The sequence below is a fragment of the Macrobrachium nipponense genome, chromosome 1 (assembly GCF_015104395.2).
Source record: "Macrobrachium nipponense isolate FS-2020 chromosome 1, ASM1510439v2, whole genome shotgun sequence".
In the NCBI taxonomy this organism is placed as follows: domain Eukaryota; kingdom Metazoa; phylum Arthropoda; class Malacostraca; order Decapoda; family Palaemonidae; genus Macrobrachium; species Macrobrachium nipponense.
In genome coordinates this window covers 52,858,636-52,872,609 of record NC_087200.1, presented here as the reverse complement: position 1 = coordinate 52,872,609, position 13,974 = coordinate 52,858,636, and the positions used below count along the sequence as shown (strand labels likewise).

General features: G+C 36.3%; 1 protein-coding gene across 1 annotated transcript in view; it reads right to left on the bottom strand.

Moving 5' to 3' along the window:
* The window catches only part of LOC135218788 (RNA cytidine acetyltransferase-like), a 268,720-nt gene that overhangs the window by 23,504 nt on the left and 231,242 nt on the right, over positions 1-13,974 (bottom strand). The window contains exons 15-16 of the mRNA XM_064255237.1: positions 8,524-8,762; positions 5,361-5,533 (exon numbers count right to left, since the gene is read on the bottom strand). Coding sequence (XP_064111307.1) covers positions 5,361-5,533; positions 8,524-8,762 — 412 coding nt within the window. The remainder of the gene's footprint in view (positions 1-5,360; positions 5,534-8,523; positions 8,763-13,974) is intronic.

Sequence of the window (13,974 nt, the reverse complement as noted above, 5' to 3'; positions counted from 1 at the left end):
GCAGCAGCTTCTTGACAAGTCAGTGAGGGGTATTCCATCCCTGATCCAAGGTTAATCAAAGTTTTAATCTCAACACATCTGGATTTATTTGTCTCGCTAATAATGAAACAAGAGGTGTCACATAATATTTTCTATGTCTCAGTAATGGAGGGAGAAGGAACTTGAATGATCTATTTGATCTTAAAGAATTATCCCTTCCGGAAATCCATGCATCAACATATTGTAACGGACTCTACATGACTTGAGCATGGAAATTCCTACGACACCTTAGTATCCTTTCTCAGAATAGAGCTTCAATTCCTATAGGAGCTATACTGGAAGAAGTTTCAGACCTCCTTGAGAGGTTAATGAATTGATGAATCAAGTCAATCACCTCTGCATACAAAGCCGGAAACTCCTGATTCTCCCCTTTCTCTGCTTCCAAAACATTCTGTTCAACCGCAGACAAAGTTATCTCACTCCTATTAGTTGACAAATGTCTGTGTGATTCATGGCCGTTCAACCCCACGACCGTGACATCTCTGATCTCTGATGGCCGTTGTTGGCTCGATCTTGAATCAACAACAGGAGAACGCAAACGCCTAAATCTTTCCATGCTCCTCAATCTAGAGTGAGAACCCTGTCTATTCCTCCAGGATGACAGCTCCCATGAAGTAGAACATACTTCCTCCTTGTTTCTACTATTATTCTCAACTGCTGAAGGGCTATCATTTCCCACGGCCGTCGGGGAAGTTGACCTTGATCTTCTGGTATCAAGGCGAACCGCCGCTTCCATTGATGTACCCGGAGGGGTTACCAACTCTAAATTATTTGACCTTTTAATGGGAGCTTTACCATCCTTCCTTCTTATTTTAAAGGGACTTGCCATCACAGTTGGCATCGTCATCCCAGCCGATCCCATTCCAGTATCAGTCGAACCTTTCGGCAGTGCCGACGTATCTAAATGATGGCTGTCATCATCATTACCTGTATCAGCAACTGCCTTTTTTACTTTGTTTTTGACATGGATGTGACAGTCCTGGCTCAAAGATGAAGAAGAGTTTAATCTTCTCTTGGCATGAGGATCAGCCACAAAGTCCCTTATCCTCGAACGCTTGACTGGTGCACGCAGTGATATCATCGAGTCTTGCAATGACGTCAAACTAGATGATGACGAAGAAGACAACGATGATTTATGTCTTTTCCTTTTGTCTTTCTTATTTATCTTCTCTTCTAAAGCTTGCAAATTTTTCATAAATGTGTGTGCTACCGAGTCTGACAGCGTATTTGCATCCAGAGGCAACGAGGATGTGAGAGTGGAAGTAGGCTGTGATGTCATGGTGGACGCCATGCCAGTTTGTAACGTCACTGATGGCATGGCTTGTGACGCCACCCGCTTGATGGAAGACACTCTGTGGTTACTGTTAGTATCCCTGCGTGCCGCAAAACTACTTCCCAAATTCTGAGTCATTGAAAACATAGGTGCCAATGCTATTGCCGTAGAGTTCGTCCCCATAAACTGCAGACCAGGTGGAGGAGGGACACTCATAGTCAGAGTACCAGGAGGAAAGCGTGACATCATATAGTTGGACAACAACCCCTCCAAGGTTGGTACGCCTGATAGGCCTACGCCGACCACATTCCTTCCATCCTCTGTGCACCCCTTCTGGTGTTTCCAATAACGAATCATTAGAAGAAACTGAAGGAATCTCAAACAAGGAAAACCACTCACTCCAGGGCATTTCCTTTGTCTCTTGTGAGATCCCGAAGAAATTCTGTTGGTGAAGTAAAATTCTCCATGATCTCACAACTTACTCAAACCTACCAGATCACACACACACTGAGAGCACCCAGAGAAAGGTAACAAAGAGATATGAAAAAACAGGCAAACTAAACCGGCTTTGAAGAGATAGAGAGTAATCATGTCCTCTCCTAAAGGCAGTAGGAAATTAACTGATAGGTCACAAGATGCCCAGGGCATTGTGGGAAATACTAATACCCTGTGACCCGGTACAGATGTCAATAGACCCTGGACCAAACAAGTTTTTTTTATTAACCCTTAAACGCCGACTGGACGTATTTTACGTCGACATTTTTTGTCTCTCGGGTGCCGACTGGACGTATTTTACGTCGACATACAAAAGTTTTTTTAAAAATTCGCGGAAAAATATTTTTAGGCCTACCAGCCGAAAACTCTTGAATCACGCGCCTTGGGGGATGCTGGGAGTTCACGGATCAAGGTGTTGTTTTGTTTACAATCGTTACGCAGGCGCGCAAGCGCAAATTTCTTTCTTGCCGCACTAAAAAGTATCTGTGACACATCTCGGAAATTATTTCGTCACTTTGACATAATTTTTTTACCATTATAAATTAGCCGTTACATGGAGTATTATATATGAAAATGTGCGCATTTTTATGTAGAATACAACAATAAAATACTCATGATTGTAGCTTTTATCAGTTTTGAGATATTCTCATATAAATAACGATAAGTGCCAAAATTTCAACCTTCGGTCAACTTTGACTCTACCGAAATGGTCGAAAAACGCAATTGTAAGCTAAAACTCTTATATTTTAGTAATATTCAATCATTTACCTTAATTTTTCAACTAATTGGAAGTCTCTAGCACAATATTTCGATTTATGGTGAATTTATGAAAAAACTTTTTCCTTATGTCCGCGCGGTAACTCTTCCGAAAAAAATCATACATGCGATTGTGGTAATGTTTGCACCATTTTAAATTAGCTGTTACATAAAGTTTCATATATGAAAATGTGCGCAATTTCATGCACAATACAACTAAAAACAACCCATGGTTGTAGCTTTTATCAATTTTGAAATATTTTCATATAAAAAATGTTAAGTGACAAATTTTCAACCTTCGGTCAACTTTGACTCTACCGAAATGGTCAAAAAACGCAATTGTAAGCTAAAACGCTTATATTCTAGTAATATTCAAGCATTTACCTTCATTTTGCAACAAATTGGAAGTCTCTAGCACAATATTTCGATTTATGGTGAATTTATGAAAAAAATAACATTTTCTTTACGTCCGCGGCTGTAACTCTCTTCCGAAAAAATCATACGTGCGATTGTGGTAATGTTTGCACCATTTTAAATTAGCCGTTACATAATGTTTTATATATGAAAATGTGCGCAATTTCATGTATAATACAACAAAAAATAGTTGAAGGTTGTAGCTTTTCTCATTTTTGAAATATTTGCAAATAAATCACGATAAATAGAAAAAAAACCACGTTCGGTCAAATTTGACTCTACCGAAATGGTCGAAAAACGCAATTGTAAGATAAAACTCTTACAGTCTAGTAATATTCAGTCATTTATCTTCATCATGAAACAAATTCGAAGTCTCTAGCACAATATTTAAATTTATGGTGAATTTTTAAAAAAAAACTTTCCTTCCCTCCGCGCGCGGATTCTCCGCCACAAATCTCCGAAATGCGTGAGTCCCATTCTCGGAATATTTGCTCCGTTTCATATTAGGCATTTCATAGAGTTTTATATATGAAAATGTGCGCAATTTCATGTAGAATAAAACGAAAAATATTTAAAAGTTGTAGCTTTTCTTATTTCCGAAATAATTGCATATAAAAAAATATATATATTCTACATTCGGTCAACTTTAACTCGTCAGATAGGTGTCGAAAACTGCATTTGTAAGCTAATATTCTTACAGTATAGTAATATTCAATCATTTGTCTTCATTTTGAAAGAAATTGGAAGTCTCTAGGACAATATTTAGATTTATGGTGAATTTTTGAAAAAAATATTTGTTTACGTACGCGCGTTACGAATTCATGCTTTATTTTGTGATAATATTTTCTCTGTGTTGCTTTTATCGTTTTACAATGTGTTATATACCAAAATGATCGCAATTTAGTGTACATTACAACGAAAAAAAAAGTAACTTGTTACCTTTAACCGTTTTGCGCACAGTGCGATTTAAATACAATTATATATGAAATTTCGTTTTTGCGCTATCATATATCGCATTATTTATATATGATAATGATAATTTTTTTCATTTCTGATGGTTGCGTACTAAACTTCAGGCAATGACAAAAAAGGAGCCAAAAATGAACTCTTAATCTTGAAAACTAAGCGCGCTGTGATTTTTTGAAAAAAATATTTTTTCCGTTTCCGCGCTCACTCTGAAACGTCTCCGGCACACGGGAGACATTTTTTTTTTTACCGCTTCGGCGTTTAAGGGTTAATTCTACTGGATTTCCAGCTGGCACTAGTATATATCCTAATGTTAAGACCGAAGGTTAGTTTTTTACATGAACAAATAATTTTATTCTTGAGAATTTCTTGAAACCCTTGGGAAAAATTTTAAAATTGAGGTCTTCACTTAATATTTTCTAATGCAAATTTTTCACATACAGGTAGTCACCGGGTTACGACGGGTTCGGCTTACGACGTTCCGAGGTTAAGGCACTTCTCAATTATATTCATCAGAAATTATTTCCAGGGTTACAACGCATGTTTCAGGGTTACAACGCCTACAAAGCTCATCTGGTAGATGAAATATGACACCAAAAATACAAAATAATCAATATTTGAAGTTGTTTTTATGAAAATGCAATAAGAATGTAGTTTACATAGTTCTCAATGCACCCAAAGCATTAAAAGTAAGGTTTTCTTAGGATTTTTGACAATGTTCCGGCTTAAGAAGATTTTCGGCTTACAACACGTCTCGAGAACGGAACCCCCATCGTAACCCGGGGACTGCCTGTATTAAAGTTTTACAGAAATCTAGATCATCATTATTGGTTGGCAGTCCAATTTCCTCTATGTGGGTTAAATGTAAAATCAGTTTTCTCCCATTTTTTCTACAACCTGAATTCTTATCTGGTCTGAGTCTTCATGTGATTCCTTTTCTGGGGTTTACTGGGTATTTCTACTGGTATTCATCCTGCTACTTCACCATCTAATAAAGTTGTGAGTCTCCTATCATCCTATGTCCAAACCACCTCAGTCTTTGATATCTCAAACTATTTTGCAGCAGGTGGACAAGAACGCTCATTGCAACTTCCTCATAAGGAATATGATCCTCCCACTATACTTGAGCCATGATTCTTAACATTCTATAGTCCCCCCTTTTCAAAATCTTCTCTATTTTGTTTGCCAGTATCCAAGTTCACACTGCAATATGCCTTATTAACAGAATTAATATATTTCACAAACAAGATTTCTGTTTGAGAGAGAGAGAGAGAGAGAGAGAGAGAGAGAGAGAGAGAGAGAGAGAGAGAGAGAGAGAGAGAGAGAGAGAGAGAGAGAGAGAGAGCATTTTACTTTGTGTGTTTAGAGGAATGACCAGGGTTCTATGATCAGACCACATACAAAACCCAGAACTTACCGACTGCAAAGATGACAGCTGAACAGCAGGCAGTCTCTTCATAAAATAGAGATATGCTAGGCTTGGGAACATATCGTTGATGAGATATCGATCAGCTAGATTGTTTGCGTACCTTTCTAGACGTTGAAGGTCATGCCCCGTTACTAATATCTGTAGTTCATTCCAATCAATGCCTGTCAAAAAAAACCTCTTGATATGTCACAATTGGGTATCATTTTTATTAAAAACATTACATAATACATTTGCAGAAGATACAAAAAGAGACGCTTCTAACAACAAAGTATGCATGGAGAGATTCTCTACATCAGAGGTATACATAAGAGCAAGACATTAGAAAGAGAAAAGGGAGACCATTATTATGGTAACATAATGGACATCACAGCAGCTATAAGGAGTAACAATAATCTGAATGAAGAGAAAAAAAGATTACTAGACTACTGGCAAATAAAAATATCACATTATGACAGATGTAAAAAGTCTGCATTACTCTCTGCAGCAGAATATGAGCACTGACAAGAAAATGGATAAGATTAATATTGTTGAGACTACAGGAATGTTATGGTCAAGTGCAATGAGAATGACAAATTAGAAATAAAGAAATTATTGAAAAATGTAGTGTTTAGTATTTGAATGATAAACAACTAAGAAAAATGGTAGAAAAGGAAGTAACACAGTAAAGGAATGTAGGAATGCTCAGGAAATCATGAAAAAAGGACAGATGCAGACCTATGATAATTGGAAATTAATGTAACAAGAGTGCAAGGAAGATGAAAGTACAGAGAATGTTAATGTGAACAACTGGACAGTTTCTTCTACCTGCACAGGTGACCTGAGCAAATTTATCTCAATCAATATGACTGCATCGAAATCACCTGCACAGGCACCTCTGAACGTTAGGTGTGAGAGGGCTATTTTTTTAGCTCCGTAAAATAACTCTTCCTGTCTTCTGAAGGTGCATTTCAGTCAGAAATAAAATGTGCTGGCATCATGTTGTACAAAATGTAGTATAAATCACAATGTAAAAATGAAACGGGTTAAACCTATCAACTATTGCACTGGGAGGGAAGGGTAATGCTACGGCAGCTCTTCAAAATTCTGGCTGGAAACATTTGAGAACTGGTTATTCACCAAGCAGAGCTGCATTTTATGGAAAGTACAAGTTTATCAGTGTATACAATATTACAAAATGACTGGTTTATGAAAAATGGTGTACTGTACAGTATTATCAATGTACTTTAACGTATGTGAACCTAATGAAGCTAGGAATTCAAAATGCTTTCTCAGTGGTGCTGAAGAGGCACCTTATTTCTAACGGTTTTTTTTATATACATTTCTGCCTTTTATCCCAGTCGGCAATTTATGTTAATCATTGTATGGGAGAGAGCGAGAGATCGATAGAGAGAGGGAGAGAGAAGAAGAGAGAGAGAGAGCGAGAGAGAGAGATGAGAGAGCGAGGAGAGAGGCTGGTTTGTTGTTGTCGTTGTTAGCGTTTGTTTTAAGATAAGCAGTCCTGTATTTTGGCAGTCGGATCAGAGAGTGGGGGGAGGCAGTATTTTTTTTTTGGACAGTCAGTCTGGTCAGAGGTAGTGAGTTGCTGTTGTATGATGTTTTCTGGATTGTTTTGATATTGTATAATTGAGTTTGTTGTGCTTGTGTCCATCTGAAGGTTGTTGAGCTTGTGAGTTTCTGTTATGTTTGATTTGTGAATTGTGTTTGTGAGTTGTTGTGAACTCTTGATGTTGATTGGTGTTTGTTTGTGTTATTGATTTGTTGTGTTGTCTCGATGTTAATTGGTGTTTGTTCGTGTTAGAATTGTGGTGTATGCTGACCTGTGTGAAGTCTTGGTGTCGCAGGTATTTTTTTCTGTAGTGATTTGTTGTGTTGTTTTCAGTTGATGTAAGGTTTTGGTGCTTGTTTGGTTTTTCGGTGCATTGATATTCAACGGTTGTTTGGGTCTCAACGGCTGTATACAGTGGACAGCACAGCGTCTCACCCTGAATTTCTTGGTATATGGTGAGTACATGGATTTTGAGAGTTTTGTTTGTTTTCCTCGCTGAACCAACCGTCCTGTACTTAGATAGTAACGTAAAGAGGAAAGTGTGGCAGGGGGGAATATTCTTAGCCGGTATAATTTAAGTAAATGTGGGGCAATCTTGGTATTTAACATGCTTAGCTTTGATTTCACCAAAATTGTTGACAACGATTGACATTATGCGTGGACAAGGCTAGTGTGAGAGAAAGTTTGTATGTATAGGCATTTGTACAAGAATGCATTCCCTCTTCTCTGTAACTAATACAGCTTATGCTTATAATAATTGAAAAGTACTTGTTAATCGAAAAAGAAAATTTTTAAAAATCTATCACTGGGAGATGTGTTTTTTATGGTGTGCCAATTTATTGAACCAAGTAACAATATTGAAGGATACATAAGTGATGAAGAAAAGCTCGGCCTAACTGAAACTTTTACGCATTTTTTATGAGTATTACCCTATGAAAGCGTACAGTATGTTATTTAAGGAAACAATTTTTATATGAAAAGTACTGAATTTCAATTACATAATCAACAGTTTGAAGAAAGTCTAAGACTGCCAATTACAATGATAAATGTTAGTATTCTTTTATGCTCACTTGCTGGAGCAACTTTTTAACAATTTAGCAACCAGTTGGTCTGTTAGTCCTGGGCCAATGAAATGCTATCCTTTATTTTTCCGAGTGCTCTTAATTTTCCAGTTAACACTGTCTGTTGCTTGGGAACTTTGTCATAAGGGTCCCCAGTCCAAGTATGACTCAGCTTTTTGAATTATAAAGCTCTTTCATTAAATTGTTTTTGTGATCCTACAAGCTTAAGAGATTTAGTGCAAACAAAATGTGATACACACTATTGCCAAAAATGAGAATACTACTGTAATAGCAGGTCAAGTAGCCTGGTTCATACATTATGGATATGAAGACATATCCTATATGAAAATATCAAATTTTCTGCAAATACTTAGTGGATAGTGGATAAAAATCTATTTATATATCATTTTCTGTGACCAGAGTTACTTGAAATAGTACAATAAGAACAGATCTGAACTTTCCATGAATGATGATAGACAAAAATATCATTAAGCAAAATGCATTATGCTTCTAATGTTCATTATAAATAAAAGGGTTAACAAACCTTTTTCTCTGATATATCTATCATGACTTTGGATTATTGCAAGTGCAAGTACTGGAGAAAAGTTCCTTAATGGTCCACCAAGAAGACCTATGAATCGACGTAAGAACTCTCCACATGAATCCTTGACCCACTCCATGCTGCTAGGTAACGACACCACACCACTTTCACCAGGTTCTTCTTCTACTAAGGGATGAACCATTACACAGTTGTGCTCTCCTGTGATTTTATTGCTTACTTGGCTGTTGGAGAAAGCAAAAGAAAACAAAAAGTCATACAAGCATTAATTTTATTGCATTCTTGGTTCTTGGTAAAAGCAAATGAAAAAAAATCACATACTAAACATAAAATAATTGAGACATTGTATGGGGGAACTTGCAATGGAAAAACTCAGGTTTCCGTTTTTCTTTATATTATCAAGTAGAGCACATCATATAAATCAGTCCTTGGTAGTTAGGTTATTGGCCGAGCACCAATAACCGCTGAAAATCGCTGTTAACCAAATAAATATCATTTACAACTCCAAAAGTGACTATGATCGGCTTACCGGCGCTGTTGACCAGTTAACAGCAGCGTTAAACGGTTAACAGCAGCGTTAAACGGTTTACCAGTGCTGATAAAACTGCCTACTGGCACCAAAAATCTGGTTAGCATTGTCATAAGACAAGTGCCGTAAAACAGAAACGCCATTAACCATGGACTCCCTGTACTAGCATTCAGTGGGAAGATATTGCCAATTCTAAATTTATGAGTAAGTACAACCTATCAAAGACCAATGTTGTTATATCAATCAATAATAATTCCTCTTCAATTCCCAATCAAACTGACTAAGCCAAAATCTGTAAAGAATTATCAATCTGAAAAGCATATGAAGGATGCAACTTTCATTAATACAAGGTTCTAGTGGCATGGGGAAAGGTTGGATTTATCATATTTTATATTTGATAAAATATTTTGCCATTTAATTTTCTAGCTATTATTCTTCAATTATTACTGTACTGTAAGTACTTTATACAAAAATAACTTAATTCACGATTTATCTTTTTAATACTTACCTCTCCATTATATGTATAGCTTTTACTTCTGTGCCAGTGGTAGTTCATCAGCTTGAAACAAAAAACCAGAACACTCGATTTTCTAGGAATATCCGTCTTCTATCCATCTACTTCCCCCACCTCCCACTAGGGGACCGATAGGTACAAGCACCCTTAGCTAGTCATTCTACATCTGTCCACTTTGAATGTGGGGAGGGATGGAGGAGGGTAACTTTTACAATGGAGAGGTAAGTATATCTTATATTTCTAAAATGAACCTTACCCCTCAATTACAGGCAGCCCTCGGTTAACAGCGCGGTGTGTGTGTGTGTGTGTGTGTGTGTGTGTTTCTTTCCCCGCCCAATGCTGCTAACTGAAAATCAGCGATAACAGCACTAAAAACCTGTTTAACAGTGCCGTTAACCGAATATTGGCGCCATTAACCAGAGACTGGCACTGCTGTTAACTAGAAATTGGCGCTGCTAACTGGATATTGGCGCTGCTAACCAGAGATCAACACCAAAACTCCACTTAACAGCATCGCTAGACAAGAGCCATAAAACCGGATAGCCGTTAACTGATACCGCTGTCAACCCACATTTGAAAAAGGAGGGGTGGGCACAGTGGAAGTCAACCATCCTTTTAAGGTTACATAACAAAATATTTTGTACAACACAAGTTTTTGCTTACCATGTGTATTCAATCCATCAGCCATTACTGCCACTTTTGGAGGGTTGCCCCCCTTCAGCGGGTCGAGGGGTAATTTACTATGCCTACTTTATCTGACTAAGATTGTAGCTCTCTCACTCTTTAGTTGTGTCTAAGGTACTGTGAAGTTTCCTTAGAAACTTCTCTCCATGAAGCTTGCCCTAGGGTAAAGCACCGCTATGTGGCCATGCGACCACCTGTACTGTTGTGCGACCACTTTCCCAAAAAATAACTTTAGCACTTCCAGTAACCTGAATTAGATGTCAGTCACAAGCCAACCTCCGTGAAAGTAACACCTGAAGACCTCTACTTTCCTCTCAATGTAAGTATTTTCTCCAAGGTTAGAAATGAAAGCCACAATTTCGGATTAACCTCTTTGCCACCAGCCTGCTGCATTGCTGCAAACGCTTGCATACCGCATGAAGCCCAATGTCGATGGCAAGTATCAATCATTACTTGCTCCCACTAAATTTTATGTTATTCATATTTTTTCTTAATATTCTTATGTGAAAACATTGTGTATATATCAATGAATATTTTTTACCACATTGTCAAAAAATAGAAAAAAATATAGTAAGGGTTTCGGAAAAAATAGGAATATTTAGTGAAAAAAGTAAGTAGGAACAGTTATAAAGTAGTAGAAATAGTAGTAAAGCAGTAGAAATAAAGTAGCAGAAAAGTATTAAAGTATTAGTAAAATAGTAGAGATAGTAATAGCAGTACTAGTTTTCTTACTGAAACAGTTATTCCTAGGTTTCATACAGAAACAGCGTATACATCAATGAATGTTTACGGTACTGGTAATGACAATAATAATAATAATAATAATAATAATAATAATAATAATAATAATAATAATAATAATAATAATAATAATAATACAGCGGTACCTCGACATACGAAATCCCCAGCTTAGGAAAAATTCGAGTTACGAAAGCAAATGCGAAGATTTTTTTGGCTCTACATACAAAAATAGTTCAGGTTACAAAAGGTTGTTGCTGTAAAGTCCCGAGATTCGCCCGGACCGATAACAATTTTAAAACTCGCGCAACGCCTACTGAGTAGACTCGCCACCATCCTCCCACTCTCCCATTGGATCCTGATCCTATTCACTGCCATAAGATCCTGCTCTCCTATTGATCAGCATCTCTCCCATCATGCTGTACGTAAAGGCGTCCTTCACCCACTGTTTTGCACCTTCGTTTGTGTACGCATGCAGAATTCGTTCATTCTATACAATTTCATTTATTAACGTACATTTGTTAGTAATTTCATTGCACTACTTTATCGTGTTGTGTGAGAACTTTAGTACATAGTATACTACATTACTTAATTACGTACAGTATACGTAGTCATGGGTCCCAAGAAAGTTGCTTAAGTTCACGGAAAGAAGAGGATGCTTTCTATGGAGACGAAGATGGAGATCATTAAAAAAAATGAAGCTGGCATGCGGTTGAGTGTAATCGCTAAGGAATACGGCCGATATACGTCGACGATAGGCACCATCCTTAAGCAGAAGGAAGCCATCAAAGCAGCTACACCTTCCAAGTTAATTTTGCTTATTTTTTGCCAAATATCTTTCATAGATGTATTTGTTGACAAGCTTGATACATAGTTTTTCCATGATAATATTTTCTCAGATATTACAAGTTTTCGAAATCTGGCATTGTATTTGTTATATAAAGGTTTAACATAATTGATTTTTATGTTGACCAATATCTTGTTTAGTTTATTTGTATGGTTGGGCAATTTGTTGAGGGCTTTGAGACGTGTCTTAAGTCTGCTAAGATTTTGACTTAATACATGTTTGATTTTGTTTAAAGTTGCTAAGGTTGGAGTCCACCATGGGATAGGGGATTTATTTGGGTGTGGCTTTGTTTTAGGTATGCTTTTATCAGCAACTTTTATCATGAAATCTGTGAAGAATTCACATATTGTACTGTGGTTTTGGTTATGCGGAAATGGTGGTATATTTCTGGTATGTAGACTGTAAATGTCCCAATCTGCATTTTGGTTATTATATTTTACAGGTGGCAATATTAAATTATTATTTAACCCTCTTACGCCGATTGGACGTATTAAACGTCGACATAAAGTTTTTTTAAAAATTCGCGGAAAAATACTTATAGGCCTACCAGCCAAAAACTTTTGAATTACGCGCCTTGGGGGATGCTGGGAGCTCACAGATCAAGGCGTTGTTTTGTTTACAATCGTTACGCAGGCGCGCAAGCAGGAATTTCTTTATTATCGCACTGAAAAGTGACACATCTCAGAAATTATTTTGTCACTTTGACATAATTTTTGCACCATTTTAAATCAGCCATTACATGGAGTATTATATATGAAAATGTGCGCAATTTCATGTAGAATACAACAAAAATTAAATAATCATGATTGTAGCTTTTATCAGTTTTGAAATATTTTCATATAAATAACGATAAGTGCAAAAATTTCAGCCTTTGGTCAACTTTGACTCTACCGAAATGGTTGAAAAACGCAATTGTAAGCTAAAACTCTTATATTCTAGTAATATTCAATCATTTACCTTCATTTTGCAACAAATTGGACGTCTCTAGCACAATATTTCAATTTATGGTGAATTTATGAAAAAAACTTTTTCCTTACATCCGCACGGTAACTCTTCCGATAAATTTTTTCATGCGATTGTTGTAATGTTTGCACCATTTTAAATTTGCCGTTACATAAAGTTTTATATATGGAAATGTGCGCAATTTCATGCACAATACAACTAAAAACAACCCATGGTTGTAGCTTTTATCAGTTTGAGATATTTTCATATAAATAATGATGTGCCAAAATTTCAACCTTCGGTCAACTTTGACTCTACCAAAATGGTAAAAAAACGCAATTGTAAGCTAAAACTCTTATATTCTAGTAATATTCAATCATTTACCTTCATTTTGCAACAAATTGGAAGTCTTTAGCACAATATTTCGATTTATGGTAAATTTATGAAAAAAAAAAACATTTTCCTTACGTCCGCGCTGTAACTATTCCGAAAAAAATCAGACTTTTTTTGTGCGATTGTCGTAATGTTTGCACCATTTTAAATTAGCCATTACATAAAGTTTTATATATGAAAATGTGCGCAATTTTATGTGGAATACAACAAAATATAATTGAAGGTTGTAGCTTTTCTCATTTTTGAAATATTTGCATATAAATAACGATAAATAGAAAAAAAAACCACGTTCGGTCAACTTTGACTCTACCGAAATAGCCAAAAAAACCCAATTGTAAGCTAAAACTCTTACAGTCTAGTAATACTCAGTCATTTATCTTCATTTTGAAACAAATTCGAAGTCTCTAGCACAATATTTAGATTTATGGTGAATTTAAAAAAAAAAAACTTTCCTTCCCCCGCGCACGGATTCTCGGCCGCAAATCTCCGAAATGCGTACGTCGCATTCTCGTTATATTTGCTCCGTTTCATATTAGGCGTTTCATAGAGTTTTATATATGAAAATGTGAGCAATTTCATTTAGAATACAAAAAAATAACTGAAGGTTGTAGCTTTTTCATTTTCGAAATATTTGCATATAAAAAAAATATTTAAAAAATTCAACATTCGGTTAACTTTAACGCGTCCGAAATGGTAAAAAACTGCAATTGTAAGCTAAAACTCTTACAGTATAGTAATATTCAATCATTTATCTTCATTTTGAAACAAATTGGAAGTCTCTAGAACAAT